The 16,008-nt window shown below is 40.4% G+C and overlaps 1 protein-coding gene across 3 annotated transcripts; it reads left to right on the top strand.

Moving 5' to 3' along the window:
* The first annotated feature begins 963 nt into the window (after positions 1-963).
* si:ch211-153b23.7 (TNFAIP3-interacting protein 1) lies at positions 964-15,602 on the top strand. 3 transcript variants are annotated; one of them, XM_068715397.1, is made up of 8 exons: positions 964-1,012; positions 9,445-9,535; positions 12,763-12,916; positions 13,339-13,482; positions 13,631-13,759; positions 13,842-14,090; positions 14,338-14,466; positions 14,823-15,602. In XM_068715397.1, the coding sequence occupies exons 3-8, from the start codon at positions 12,839-12,841 to the stop codon at positions 15,048-15,050; spliced, it is 957 nt and encodes a 318-aa protein (XP_068571498.1). In that variant the 5' UTR covers positions 964-1,012; positions 9,445-9,535; positions 12,763-12,838; the 3' UTR covers positions 15,051-15,602. The 3 variants fall into 3 exon arrangements, with proteins under 3 accessions (XP_068571498.1, XP_068571496.1, XP_068571497.1); XM_068715395.1 differs by lacking the exon at positions 964-1,012 and having other exon boundaries at positions 9,302-9,535; XM_068715396.1 differs by lacking the exon at positions 964-1,012 and having other exon boundaries at positions 9,302-9,535; positions 14,341-14,466.
* Positions 15,603-16,008: the final 406 nt, after the last annotated feature.

Here is a 16,008-nt window from a genome sequence, read left to right on the forward strand (position 1 = left end):
TGCTGTTTTTTACCTTACCTTGAACACATGACTGACTGAAAGGTGTCACATCAACACATCTGGTCTCTTTGGACAGGTAAAGTGCAGGCAGACCTTAAAACCTTTTAAAAACAAGGCCTATTTGCAGGCCTCAGCTCGAATAAGAAATACCTAATTAAGTGTATAATTAAATTTAAAAAAAATAAATATATATATATATATATATATATATATATATATTTTTTTTTTTTTTAATATATTTTTGAGATGTGAAAAGTCATGGAAATATCAGTATACATGTTACAGGTTAACATAAGATAAGGATGGAACACAGCACAACTTGGACAATTCTAAAACTCGCCCTGGAAAAACAGCAATTTCAGGATATTGGTTTTTGGAAATTATGGAAATCCAAGATTTAAAATATTCCCAGCTCTTATAACAACTGATAAAGGCTCTCTATACACAGTTATACATAGATGCAGTGAAACATTTATAAAATATAGAGCATATAAAATTAAAAAACTGATTAAATATTCCAATTTTGAATAAAAAAGTATTTTTTTAATTCAAAAACACTCTATATCACTTATATGTATCACTCCTGATGTTCAATGAATCAAAAGACAGAAGATTGGACCTTTTTTGAGTGTTTTAAGCTCTTTCGAAGCCCTTTTTAGTTGTTTAGTTTATGGTCACATACTGCTTCAGATTCAGCCCACTCTCTCTGTTTAGGGCTGTATCTCAGCCCCCCTTTCTCCGATTTTCACCATTGAGACCTCCTTCGAACCGTAGGAGCCAATAGAATTGCCTGGAATTGAAAGCTAGATTGATTGACAGCACTATTAGCCAATAAAGCTAAAAAACGTCCCATCTCTGAAATCTAATTTGCTGAGCTTCCAACCCTCCCAAGAAGCCGAGGAGTGTCGGAGAGACACGAATCGAACGGATTCACACGGAGCACATGCAGCTGGACATACCAAGCAGTGGAAGTACGGAGATATTTAATTTTTTCGCTGAGATTCGACCAACAGTGAGTACAATATTCGATGAAAGCTGTGTGACTTTTTGTGTTCGAAGCTGAATATCTCTGCGATGGTTTACCGGAGAGAGAAATGGAAGATATGTCCGTAATCTCCGTCAAGCGGACATGCTTTTTCATGCTGCATGTTCGTAGGTAGCATGTTGCTAACGGAGTGTAGCAGCTGTTTTTTCCGGTCTTTTCCAGTCATATCGAGTATGATTTATGATATTTTGTTATTTGTTTGCTTGGCTGATGGGAGATGTGTTTGTCTCATGTAGAAGTGACCGAGTTCATGTTGTTCCCAGGACGCTGAGGTTTCTGCAGAACTATAACATCATTATATTCGTTCTTCGTGGGTTCTCTGCCAGTTACTTTTAACACAAAACTCTCTAAGTTTTTATGTACTCTGCGTCCAAATGGGTGACTCTCGGGCTTAAAAGGTTTTAAGGTTTCATTCAAAGTGGCACTCCACAGTGGCACTTTACGAAGACAAAGTTAATTTAATGGGCACGGGGAGGACTGCTCAGCCTGTGAAAACCACTGTGATTGGTCAGTTTTGGCTGCTTGTGTTGTCTCCTAGTTAAGACAACATTAATTAAGTTGAGACGAAGGCCAACATGTTACACTTCCAACTCGTCAAATACCATAGCTGGGTCAGTGGCCCTACGCTTCAAACTATGTGTTGGCCTTCTAGCGTCAGTTTTGGACTTGTCAGGGACTCATATAGGCTCCGCCCTTTATTGGCCTCAATGGGTAATACTCTCCTCCAATCACAAGCACACATTCTCCCACTGAAAATTTGCATACACGTAAACGTCCAATTGGGACATACAAACCCGAATACGTGCAAACCCAACAGTATATTAGGCAGCACACACCACTGTTCAACATCCTTTTTTCTTCAACAACTTTGGATTTGCCCACTGACTGCTCATCTCCACTGATGGAGTCACCGCTTCTAGAACGTCAGTGCTCGTCATGTCCTGGCCTCATCGCTGGGACGAATCTTCACGACCTATGCTTCAAGTGCTCGACCATACAGAGAGCAGCATTCAGTGGCAAGTCTGCTCCCCAGCCACCAATGCCTCACCGCTGCTTAAGGTCACCCCCACTTCGTTTGCAGATAATGGTGATGAAAATATCTCATCTATGTCTGGTACATCAGCATTCCATGGAAGCCCACTGTCGGTGTCTCTCTGTCGGGACTTCACGCTACTGATGACGACACAGTGCAGAGCGGCGGCCATTAGCTAGCTAGTTAGGCTCGCTTACATGCACTAATATGCACTAAAAGGCATGCAAAGAATGCTTTCTATGTAAAGAAAGCAAAGAGAATCTCATATTACAGCACACACAGTGGAACTGCGACTTCATTCTCTGCTCAAGTAGACATTACTCCACTATAGCTTTACATAGCAAAGATAGTTGTTTAATGCTACATTCATTTTCTGAATCCTGTATAGAGAGCCGTTAAATATTTGCCCTTTCTGTCTTTCTTTCTTTCTTTCTTTCTTCAGCTGGTCTTCTGCCAGCAAGGGGAAATTACTTCTAATCTTTTTTCACTTTTTCTTTTACTAGATATTGTGTGCTAATCTTGGAATTATTCACATGCACCTGTGCAAAAATGCACATATACACACACACTGAAGAAACACAGTGGATTACAAATGGATTTGATATAGTGTTTGCTTTCAGTCGGGCCCTATGTTAATTGATCTCATTGATTATGTCAGGCTGATCCAGAGCCGGCAGGCTCCCCCCACCCCGTTCAGCTCACAGACTTCATATTCTTTTAGCCAACGCACATATACACACAACATTTCACCAATGCAATGTGCGGCATACAAATACATATTTCACAGGCCATGGACTTCCTATTTATTTTACTCCTGCCCATAATGGCCACACACTGTTCTGAAATGATTGTAATGGGAATTTCTGTTGTCTCAGCAAGTATGTGCTCCTCTATACATTCATTCATATGGTTGAGCAATTGTAATGCAATAAGGGGCTGGCCAGGAAATATGACATGTAAAATATAGTAACCACTGCTGGACTTAGTAGCTCTGCAGATGCAGCAGAGCAGAGTTATGAGTGTGATTATTGTCATGGCCAGTGTGAAGTCTGCAGGTGAGGATCAATACTTGGCTCGGTTGTTCATGAGGTCACAAGTTGGTCCAGTGATCAGCACATGAATGACACTGATTTACTGTCCCATGGTTGATTATCACCTGGTGTTAGGTTTCTCTGTGTCCAGGATGAACTTTACAGATGATGTATGTAGTAAAGGCTAGCATGCATACATGTATGAATGCACACAATTGTGTGAGGATGTAAGATTTTGTGAATACGCTACAAATATTGTAATTGATCCGTATTTTGCATCCATTCCAGTAAAAGGTAGTGATGAAAGGGGTAAAATTTACCCAGTGGTGGTTCAATTTTATGTTGCCAAGAGTCTATTTTTGTTTGATTCTTTGCTCAGAAATCTTTCCAGGTACTTTGATGCTTTGCATGTTCAATGCAACCCTTTCCTTTCTCTCTCAATTCGACTCTCCAGCTCTAAACTGGCACACAGATTAGGAAGCAGGGGGATGTTGGAAATGAAATCTTTCGGATGCAGCCTGGTGTGATATTGCAAGCTTCTCACGCATTGCAAGCTCCTCACGCTTATAAACACCCAGTTACCTGTACAATATTCATTCTCTACACACAAACACACACAGGACAGATTCATTTGTTGATGGATGTTTATGTGACTCGGGGCCCCCTTCCTCTTCCTCCGCAAGTCAGTGTGATAGGCAGAGCAGGTCTAGCTCAGCTCAATTTCTAATTTAAATGAAAAAGATCCAGACAGAATTTCACTCTAGCTCTCCCACTGCACTGTGATTGTGATTCACAGTTTAAGTAGCAGAAGAACACAGTGCTGCTCCGTCATGGTGTCCCCTGATATAATTTCTACAGCAGATAAATAGGGGTCATAAGAGGTATAGGCCAGATTTGCTAAGTGTTTGGCTCTCGTCTCTTTGTCATGCTAAAGAAATAAAGGAGAAAAGATAGAAGGGAAGGACAGAGGGAAGGACCTTCCAAGCATGCAAGAAAGGACAGAAAGACTGAGGAAAAATAAATTAAGGACATATATATAATTTAAGATTGAGATCAAGATTACACACGGAGATAATTATGGACCTGACTGGGCTACTGATTTAAGTGGACTAGATTTATTCTCCAACAATATAATCCAGACAGTAAACCGGGACTTTGATGTATTGTGTCATGGCCGGGCAGGGAAGAGCCATGTTCAGAGATTTTCCCTAATGAGCTCACCCATGTAGAAGTGCAAAGCAGGGTGATATCAATTCTTAATGGGGGCATTAAAAGTTTAGTTAGTGAAGAATAGGAAGCATTTGTGATTAACTGGCCAAATTAATAGCAAGTGGCACATTAAAACTTTGCTGGACTCAGTCTGCCCTCCTTCCTGTAACAGAGGGTTTTTCAGATGCAATCAGAAGGGCCTCTGAATGTTGAACTAGAAATTCACACATAGAAAAGAAAAGCATAAGTCGAAGGTTGAATGATAAAGCCAACAGTATTCTTTCTTTGTTATTGTCAACAAATCGCATAAGAAATGAAAGCAGTTCCAAAAAAAAAACCACAGCTGGGCCCTGTAGTTTTCATCATGCGTTACTTAGACAAAAGGAAATTGTCCTATTTTTAGCTGGGGATTAATCCACAGTAGCAGGATAGTGTATGTGCAATTGATTCAAAACAAAAGCCCTGCATGTGTGATTGACTCAAAACAAACTGAAATCTCTGTGTTAACATTATGGAACATAATTCACCCATTCACCCATTCATACAGTGATGGCAGTGCATGAATGGGTGTGAATGCAAGGTGCCACTATCCATCAGGACTAAGTAAGCATTCACACCCATTCACACACCGCTGGAACAGCCCTCGTGAGCAATTCGGGATTAAGTACAGTCCATCGACCTTCACTAGTGGAGCCGGGGATCGACCCGCCGATCCTCTGAGTGAAGGACAACCCGCTCTCACACTAAGTCACAGCCGGCCCAGTGTGAATGTTCACCTTGTGACCTATTATAGCCTCTGTCACCAGTGTACGAATGTGTGTGTGAAAGGGTGAATGCTGACTTGTGTTGTAAAGCACTTTGAGTAGTCGCTTAGACTAGAAAAGCACTATATAATAAGACCATCTACCCCTATAGGTTTGGTTCTCCAAAAGTCTAACAGCACGACAACAACATATAACAACAACAACAATATATGATATAATATAACAATTAAAACAACAATACTCATTCAGTACAATTTACAACTGCTATGAATAGTCACAATTTCCCCTGTGGGGATAAATGTGTGAAAAGTGAACGAAAACATTTGCCACAGTTAGAGAGGCAGCAACGGGGTCCAGGCTTAATATTATGGGGGCACTGACGCCCTCTGCCACTACCACCCCACCCCACCCCACCAAATGTATTGTTTAATTGTTCAATAGTTCAAAGCAATAACTCTCTATCAGCCTTTGAACCTGCCTGGCAATACTTTATCTAACGAACATATTTTAGTCTGTCTTGTCTCTGACTTTGCAGCAATCTTTGTTGTGAATGTTGTTGTGGGGTAATACCTTCAGATGTGTTACGCAGTGCATAATTACATGTGATCAATATCAATTTAAAAGTGTGTATTTCTTATCTGTACAATATCAACTATCTTCCAATGACACATTCAACTTATAGATTCCCTGTTTGTTTTCCAGTGCCAGACATGTATGCTGAAATGCTGCAAGCAGATGAGGAACCTTGATCTTACTCAGTACTCAAAGCTGGAAATAGCACACATTTTGCTTTGTGCTTTTAAACAACAGTTTCTTTTCCATTCCTACGATTTTCTCTTCGTGCTGATATTACCAGCAGGGGAAGGCCGTGTTCCATCAGACGCTTAATTAAAGAGCCTTTTCTATTATTGACAGCCTTTGCATTCAAAATGGCCTTCAGTTGCATTAGTCTGCATGCTAATACATTCATCTTCTTTGGAGGACACAGATGTTTTATGCCTCATCTCACGCTTTCTCTCTCATTGCTTCATGCATTCTTATGGGATGCACACAAATCAACATTTTATATGTTCAAAATATAATTAATGTGACAGTGTGTCATGCATAGGAAATAAATAATACATGAATAAATCTTTGTGATGTAACACTGCTCTTTGTGGATCTACACGGAATTCACTCCCTGTCATTTCTTGACTTACTAGTCAGAGCAGTTTATTATAGGCAATTCTGCTGCACTGGTCCCGAGAGCTGTAGCACACTAATTCAGTACTTGTGTGTGTGTGTGTGTGTGTGTATGCATGCGGGTGTGAGTGAACGCAAGCTTGCATGTATGCTACCCTGTGAGTCACGTCCCTTTGTGGTAAACCACGAGAGGACAGTGTAATGCATTGTTACACTTTGACAGAAATTCCCCGGGGTCTACATTTTCACTCTCACACTCACCCATAGTCATGCAACTCAGAAACACACACACACACACACACACACACACACACACACACATCAGTCTCTTAGTTAAGACATACAGAGATGCACTCAGTCACTGAACCTGGAACAGTTGCTCAAATTCAATTATTGACCCCGGTTGAGTTGGCCAAGCTATTGCAGCTTGAGACTTAAAAGGTGAAGCAACTGTTAGGGTCAGGGTGGCTCTGCAGAGAGACCAAGTGCTAAATAGCCCAATTTGGTCCAATACATTTCCAAAACCTAGACTTTCTTCTTTTAGCTGCTGATGAGGAATTCAGCTCACATTAGGAGCAACAGTAACCCAGGAGAACTATCCACCTCTCAGCTGTCCTCACTACATGGGACAGTCTCTATTCCTCTCCACAATCTCCTGTTGGACTAAAAGTCAATCCCCCAATGGAGCAGCAGCCCATTTGTCCTTGACTTGACAGAAGCTTGGGTCAATAAAGGCATTGCATCGCTACTCCCTCATTGGGCCTCCCAGCAAAGCCTCTGCTTGGCACAGCAATACTGACTGCCATCCATGATAGATGGCACAGGCATGTGAATGGAATCACTGGAGCAAGTCGGAGCGAATGACACATTTTGTTGCCTCTTTTATCTCATGGTGGTGCATCAGATGCTAAAATGACAGAAACTTTGACTCTGCCCTCTGGATACCACAGTAGATAACAACACTCTAACTCTTGTTTTTTTCCACCAATGTTCTTGTCTAAATTGAGGTAACAGGGTCAGAAATGTAATGGAAATAGTTATTTTATGACTACTCTATCATCTCTTTTACTGCGAATCAAAGAACTAGTTAGTAAGATATATATTTTAAGCGCGCGAGTGAAATGGTGTCTGTCAGTCCTCCACATTGGGCACATGGGAGTTTGCCTTTTGGACTTTCTGCAAGAAAGTGTTTATTCTTACCCAAACCACAATCTTAACTTAGAAGATTTGTTGCCCCAAGTAGATTTGTTGCCTCAAGATAAGGAGAATTCTGCCCTGAATGTAAACTTCTCCCATGAGCCCATTTTGGTCTAAACTGATACGATTGGATGGACTGCTATGAAATTTGGTACATACATTTTGTCCCCCTCCAGATGAATCACTTTGAAGGTCCCTGACTGTTCACCACCGTCAAGTGAAAATTTGAATTTGTCCAATGCTGTGCTTTATGATAAATAGCTGCCAAGCTAATGACATTCCCATGAGCCTCAGCTGTACTTTGTGTTGAATGCTAATTGAATGCTAATTGCCTGCTAAAGGCCTAAACTAAGATGGTGAACTTGGTAAACATATCTATTAAACATCAGGATGTTAGTATTGTCACTCAGACCATTCAGGTTGTTTTCAATATCGCATACTAACATACTGAATATTACATATGCAAACTGTATGATCTGCATACTGCCTACTAAATTAACAATTAGTATGTCATTACCAGCAGACTGTTCATACTGAAGTGAACTCAAGAAATACTCACTTCGCTGCATCACATGATGTTACCAGTCCGAGCTACCGTTGAATGAAAATTCAATACCACAAATTTTAAACAAAATGAAAATGATTAAATATGCTAGTGTTAAATATGTTTTCTATAGTACATTATATATGTGATCTTAATTTTACCTTAACGCCACTCTATAGCTATAATCTATACGGCATTTCTGACTGTTTTTTCTGACATTTTGCCCAACCCACCTGTGATGGAAGATACCATTATATATCAAACATAAAAAATGTAACAATCATTTTTTCAGTAACATACTGTGTATAGAAAAACTAAATAAAAACACCAACTACAACCTAAAATGTATCTTGGGCAAGAGCTTTTTCTCATCTCTCATGCATTCTCCAAGCATAATTTAAATGTAACGTACGTAAATATCCAGCTCAGTTTTTGTGCATCAACCTATTTAAAAAAAACATCTGTCTCTGTTTTTATCTTAGTACACAGAATATTATCCGGTTCCTAGAGAAAAGATGCTGACAAGTTTCACTGATAAGTAGAGTTGTCTCTAATATCCTTTGAACTCTCAACATACCTTAAACTATATCAACTATATCAATTCTTGGAGAATAATGTGTAGCCGACGAGGTTGGCAAATTAATTTCCTTGGTGTTAATAAAAGACAGCTTAGCCTGACTAAGAGAAACACAATTACAAAATTCCTTTAATTTACTTGATTGCCCCTCGGATGAACATGGGATTTCCTAATTAACCTGCTGCAGCCCACTTCCTTCAATACCAATAATGAGCAGACTAGTGAATGCAATCATCCTGACCCTATTATTATTTGTCATGAATAAATGTATGTGTCACTATTATTATCAATTACATGTTCTGCAATTATGCATATCTATGCAGCTCCCCTGCTATTAGCTCTTTCCTGAATTGCTCATTTTAAAACATAAGACAGCAGCTCGGCTAACAGGCAACATTCTCCTTACCGACACACAACACATTCACAAACAAGCACACACAACTTCCTACACAGAGTGGAGTTTCCCAGATTCTCCAAATGATGTCAAAACAAAACAACATCTCAACTGTATAAAAATTACAAATAATGTACGATCAGAGTACAATATGTACAATACATTTATTCAATTCACTACAGTGGGACAGGCCCTCTTTAAAGAAAAGCTGAACCAGTTGTCAGAGTCACTTCCTATTCTCATAACTTTGCATCATGTGGCTAAAGGTCTCGGCTACTTCCTCTTTTGTTACGTATCAATACTGATGACACTATTTACTTTCCACCACGTCCTCAGCAGACACACTTTGCCTCATGTGTAGAGCAGCATTTTAATTTTCCTTTACACTTTATGAAGATTTGAACATTATAACGATCATGGATGGAGATGTGTTGTCTTTGTTGTCTTCCTCATCATTATCATCATCAGGAGCTACAGGAACACAGGAAGAAAGCTCACCAAAGAACGACAGCAGCCTCCCTCAGAGGCAACAGCATCACAAATCAACTGAAGAATTATGGTACGTATGTTTCACATTCCTACATTACGGGGTCCACACAAAAACAGGAACATAATAGTATAATCTATAACAATTTAATATAACAACTCCATCAACTACAGCCATCAATACCTGTCTGACTGATTGTGAACAAATGTTAAACATTATACAGTAAGTATAAAGTTTATTGTAGGGATATTGTATTGTATTTTACAGGGATTCCTGCACTAATGAAACTTATGTGATCTGGCCATCATTTGTAATGTATTACATTCTAGAAACAGAAACCCATTATGGATGAATTATATTTCATAAGTTCAATGAGAGGAGGAGTAAAGAGTGACTGCTGAGTTTCCCATGAGGTCATAAAGATGTAGCCTTCAGTTCAATATTTCACAACACTGATACTCATCATGTTGTAAAAAAAAAATGCTATTACAATGATATCGATTATATAATGTCAAGCCATCAACCTGAAAGTAGCTTTGTATATCATGGTCTCTTCTTTCATGGCTCTTAATGTGGGCACACTTGCTAAATGTCGTGACGACACTACCTACGCAAATGATTAGTCTGCCTTAAAATAACCATGTTGAAATAGTGAAACTGCACACTTCTCTCCTATGTAAGAGGATCCGACTGGCCATCGACCAGTAACACACGCAGGCGTATCGAGAGTGATATTTCTCAGGTTTACCACCAGCAAGATAGAAAGATAATATCTCTCTCTTTATCATATGCCATGACAGGGGATTATCATATTGCTGCTGGAAGCAGTGGCATTTTGGTGTCCTTCCAAGGCGGCATACAATTGAAAACTTTGTGAAACTGGGTCAGACAGTGTGTATCGGCTGTCAGTGAAGCTGAAAGAGAAAAGGCTCTGGATCAGAGTGACATGGAGCATGGTGTGCTCCCACTAGGATGGCTGAATACACAGAGCTGACTTGCCAAGGCAGGGTATTGGGCATGGGTATGTTAGCATTTTGTGCTCATACTGGCCACTAAATAATGGCTCCATTTCATGTTTCATTTCAGTTTCTGACTTAATCCTACTCTTCCCAAACTGTAGAAGTGTTGGTTCTGTGTGGCTAATTCTCTCATTAGTGTCCATAAAGAGCCTTCACTAAAGATTGTTCCCGCCTTGTTGAACTTGATGACAGATGGTACAGAGTGTAGATTTTATTTCAGATAATTTTGAGTATCTGATGAGACTATCTAGGTTTCACACAAATAGCAATATATTGTAAAATAGCACTTATTGTGAACGTAACCTTGTTTTAGGATATTATCTTTTCTGAAAAGTCATCTTTTCAGGAAATAAGGAAAATCCCCTTGTTCTGAGCTTAATAACAACACATTTTTAACATTGTCCAGGGGCTTTTACAAGTTTGCGCTAAAAGCCCTAAATATGCCAATTATACGGGTCGTCATTGTAAAGTTGCCAGGCAGTGAAAAAACGACGACAAAACCCATCGTTTTTTGTTGTTGTTGTCGATATTGTTTGCTTGGAAAGAGCCAGTTCAGCTGTTTCCACCTGTTTCATGTCTTTATGCTAAACTGGTATCAATCTTCTCATTTAACTCTTCGCAAAAACAAGTACGCTTATTTTTTTCACAATTTTGAACTACTGCTTCAAGCTTGAGAGGAAAAATATTGTTTAATCTTTTATTTCAATCATCCCAGAGTAGAGCTCTGCGCGGGACTCCAGACCACTCCCGCTGGAATCCTGACCATTATCACCCGCTTCCTCAGTGTGTGTCTGCTCCGGCCTACACTTTCTAACATTCTGACCATGCATACACGTTCACACAGAAGATGGAATATTGACAAATGATTTTGTGTCTTCTCCCAGGGAAAACATGTTGTTTTACTGTGTGGTAATAAAGATATACAGTGGTTGGCTATCTAGTGGCTACATTAACAACGTGTTGATTTATGTCAACGAAGCCTTTCCCGGCTACAGAGTTATACAGCCGAATGTCTTTACAGCAATGTACAACATATCACCTGATATCATCTTCTTTCATATGTACAGGAGAAAGTGGTTTTTTTTAAAGCAGAGCTTACTTTGACATGGCAGAACGGAGCAACCAGGCCAATGTCGCCTCAACCCAGAGATGCCAGATTTGCGCCCATTGTAGATCAATATTTTTACACATTTGTTGCAACTAAGTCCAGTCCATTTCCATCTTTGTCAGTAACAACTGAAACATGTCTCCAAATGTCAGACTTGCCTTGCTTTGCTTTTGAATTGTAATTACCTGCATTTTAACTTAATTTGTTGACACCATTCTTCCGGTTAGCGCTAGCAAAATCCTAGGACCCGCAGTTTGTTTTTTGACTGCCCGCTCCCAACCACAGCAAAGTTTAAACTGCCCACTCCCCCAGTGGCCTATGTGTATTGTAAACTGTTAAACCGGGCAATACGTGTTCATAGAACGTCAGTATCTTTTCAGGAATATATAACTTTAAAAATACTGTTTTTGGCATTAAATAGACCTGCATTTTTCCATTTGTACTGCCTTTAATACAATTCTCTGTGTAACACCGGTTTTCACATAGCAGGACATTGTGCATAAGTGGAGGAAAATGCGTCTTTGCGATGGAGTTTATCCTTAAATGGGATGGGAGGTGATCGCAGATTGTGATTCTTTGTAGTACTTAGTTCTCTGAGGTTACAGCAGTCCTACAGTATGCTTGTGTGACGAAGCCCTGGGGGCTACATTCAGAGATGTGTATTCTTCCATAGCAGGCAGAACCCCCCCGGGCTTAAGATCTCCTCTATATCTCTGTCAGCTTTGCCTTTTAGACAAGACCTCACAGCAGGGCTGGTAGAAAGGACACTAGTTTGACTATTAATCTTTGCAAATAGTTGTTCAATAGAAGTCAACATTTTGCAGGTGTCATCACCCATATTGTTTCCAGGGGCTATCAATATGCAAAGACATCTAATAGTAAACTGAGATTCTTATTGGCTAAGGTGAAAAATGCACCACCCTGTATGTGTGTGTCTGAGTTTCTTCAGTGCATAATGTGACTGCATGCATGTGTGTGCGTGGGTGTGCATAATAGCTCCGATTCAATTCTCTGTAAGTGCACTCTATGCGAGTGGGTGTTCAAAAGTACTCTGACGTTCTTTTGTGCGCACATGTATTTGCTTATTAATGGAAATCCTTTGCTAATGTTCTTCATCATGACTTTATTTATGGAACATTTTCTCTGTATCTGTGTGTTGGTGTGTGATGCAGGACAGAGGATGTGAGTCCCGTGGGTGGCAGCAGGCTGCTGTCCACTGAGGAGCAGGTCACTCTGATCACTGAGAGTATGACTGTCACCTCCACTGACCAGGAGAAACTGCTGCTGCTCAACAAGAACACTGAGCTTCGCCGAGTCAACAAAGAGGTACAACATCACCTTAAACTGGTGCAGATTCTCTACAGGACCACATTTCTATTGCTGATGTTGGCCATTACATTTAGTCCTCTCTGAAAAACCAGAGGACTGTGGGCGTTTTGTGAAAACTGCTGCTAAGCTGTGAAGAATCATCATTAAACTTACACAACCTTTGCTTCTTGATTTTAGTTGGATGCTGCTTAATAAAAAGAGAAGGAGAAATGATTCTCTCAACTGTTTTAAACTGTGATGTATTTAGAGTGTGTTGTGTCATCTCTCACCTCACTGACCTCAATCTACTTCCCGATGCCCACGTTGTTTTCAGGACAGACTGAGAATGACAACAGTAATGATGGAATGACTGCTGCTATCGCTGGCTGCAGTGGAGGCCATGGCACTGATGATAATGTGATGATGATGGTGTGTTACAGCTGATGAAGCTGAATGAGAACTGGGACCAGGTGTACCGCAGCACCACGCTGGGTCTGCAGCACAGACTGGAGGCGTTGGAGCTGGAGAGCACTGCCGTCAAACAGCTCAACAGCAGACTGTTGCTCAAAGTTGAGCACCAGCAGGTAAACACACAACAGTACTTTAACTGTAGATATGGAGGACATGGGTGTAATACCTAAACGGTGAGTTATGGCTGAGGAGGTATTGATGATGGAAGATAATAGATGTGGTTTATGTGTGTGAGGTTTTCTGCTGTGTTTGGGATTGCAGAGTGCAAAGGAGTACTATGAGCAGTCTTTGATGCAGGAGCTGAAGAAGAACCAGGAGCTGTATGAATACATCAGATTGATGGAAAGCAGGATGCACCACCCAAACAGAGACTGCACACCTACCAAACAGGTATTATACCTGTCAGTGGAAAATTCTCTCATGAGTATGACTTGTATATTGTTAATAATTTTTTCTCATATCTTTGCTATAGGGCAGCTTCAGTGCTGTGATACGCAGCCCTGTGACTTGGCCCACCACCAGTCATCCAGTAGGCCCCGACCTGTCACCCAGTCACGTCTCTGGATACAACCCCTCATCCTCCCTTTTCACAGCTTCTTCCAGCCCAAAGGAAGGGCGGCAGGGAAAAAGCCTAAGTAGAAGTACCCCACTGGGAGCACTGGGAGACTCCCAGCGAGAAGTGCAGGATCTAAAAGAGCAGCTTGAGGCACTGCAATGTCAGGTGAGGATGCTCTCGTCAGCACAGCATCAAAAGATGTTCCTATTTCTGATGTGATGAGAGCAAAACTGAAGTCAGCTCACTGTTGCCAGGGAAAGATTTGCTTAATGCTTAAACTTGAATTAGATGGTAAAGTGCACCACCAAGTGGTGGCTTGGTGCTGTTTTCTCAAAGGGAAATAAGAAGTATCTGCAGATCGCAAGATATGGCTTTGATATTGGCTCACTGCCATATTGATGACTTGTGTCAGCAGACCCAGATATATGAAGCAGAATATCAGACAGAGCATAACGACCACAAACACACACTCCAGGAGAACCGGAGGCTGAAGAAGAAGAGGGAGGAGACTCGTCAGCAGGTGGCGCTACTGCAAGAGCAGGTAGTGTTTTACAGTACTCATCCACACAGATGCACACTCTGCCAAAGGCACACGCTCACTGACATACACTTACAGACATACACATCCACATTCATACTTGATGACACATTTTTTAAATGTAAATGTGCTATGATTAAAAAAGCAGTAATTGTGATCTAAAATAAAGTCTCATTTAAATAAAAAACCTTCAATAGATATTTTCACAGCTCTGCATCTCCTCCCAGGGTTTAAAATAGCCGATTTTGACAATATATGGTGATGAACCAACTTATTGCTGATTCCTGAATTTCTCTAGGTGTGTTCTCATGTTTTATTTAATGATTATTTTACTGTCTCTGGTTATGACATTGCTACAGCTCAAGGTTTATGAGGATGACTTCCGCCGGGAGCGATCGGACAAACAGATGCTGCAGCGGCTGTTGATGAAGAAAACGCCTCCAAACAAGGAGCCTGTGCTTATCCACCGCTGCAATAATGAGCAGCAGCCACCAGGAGGAGACAAGAGGACACAAAGTGGAGAAAAAAGAAAACAGCACCACACACTCTGCCCAAAGCACCCAAACAGGGACAAAGACTCAGACTGAGGGCCGGAGATAAACTCAACCAGGTCAAATTTTAGCCCTCAATTTTTTGTTGTCCTTAATACTTACTGACAGGACCTTCACCTGATTACTAACAAATTAATGTTTATGTTTATGGAAATAGCCCAACATGAGCAAATCTGAGGTCAAATGAATTGTTTGTTCTTTTAGGGTTCTGATTTCTACCCTTCATAATAAATACAGTGTTTTACTGTACAATCCTTACCATAATAGAAACAGTTGCCAAGTTTGATACCTATATATCATTAATATATTTAATATGCATTCTTTAATATACCTCTTTCCAATATATTGTATCTTTTTCTTCATAGGTAATGTTTTTTGTTTTCTCTGACTTTGATTACTATCAAGACAAACAAAAAAACTATAAACATATTCAAAATAATACAAAATATATGATAACCGATATATGGTGGTTTGTTACTGCTTTGAAGTTTGTAAAATAATTTCTTCTTAAATGACATGACTCAATAAAACAATAAAACAGCCACAACCACAATAAAAGTCAATGACATCAGAATGTCAGACAAGGAAGCTGTGTCTGGGTGGGTTTCCGTCAGAACAGCTGTTAAGGAGCGGACGGTTGCCTCTGGAGTGTTCTGCTGAGTTAATGTTTGCTCTTACACTGAAGGAAGCTGTATGGTTTTACTGCTGCTGTTTCCTGTTCGCTGGTCCATATCTGAACTGAAACTATTAACACATCATCACCCAACAGAGATGGCCATCAGGAAATCAGGGGTTTCCCCTCTGTAAATTAGTCTCTCAGCCTCGGAAAGTTTTTTCAACAGACTGTTAAAGATTCCTTAACCTGCCTTTTGTGTTAAAGTACACAACATCAAGTACATTTTGGGAAGCAGTCTATCACAAGTGATGTATTCATTTATTTAGATTTGTGTAAATGAAGTCATGAATGACATCATGTGTCAGCAGCTAGGAGACT

This window comes from Cebidichthys violaceus, unplaced genomic scaffold, assembly GCF_023349555.1.
Source record: "Cebidichthys violaceus isolate CVI_PGR_0920_01 unplaced genomic scaffold, fCebVio1.0.p SCAF_2, whole genome shotgun sequence".
Taxonomy (NCBI): domain Eukaryota; kingdom Metazoa; phylum Chordata; class Actinopteri; order Perciformes; family Stichaeidae; genus Cebidichthys; species Cebidichthys violaceus.

What these genes read in the sequence shown, in the direction of transcription:
- si:ch211-153b23.7 (XM_068715395.1), top strand. Translation starts at nt 9,393, where the DNA reads ATGGATGGAGATGTGTTGTCTTTGTTGTCTTCCTCATCATTATCATCA. An exon ending in TCAAAGTTGAGCACCAGCAG is followed by an intron (nt 13,483 to 13,630) that starts GTAAACACACAA and finishes TTGGGATTGCAG; the next exon opens with AGTGCAAAGGAGTACTATGA. An exon ending in TGGCGCTACTGCAAGAGCAG is followed by an intron (nt 14,467 to 14,822) that starts GTAGTGTTTTAC and finishes ACATTGCTACAG; the next exon opens with CTCAAGGTTTATGAGGATGA.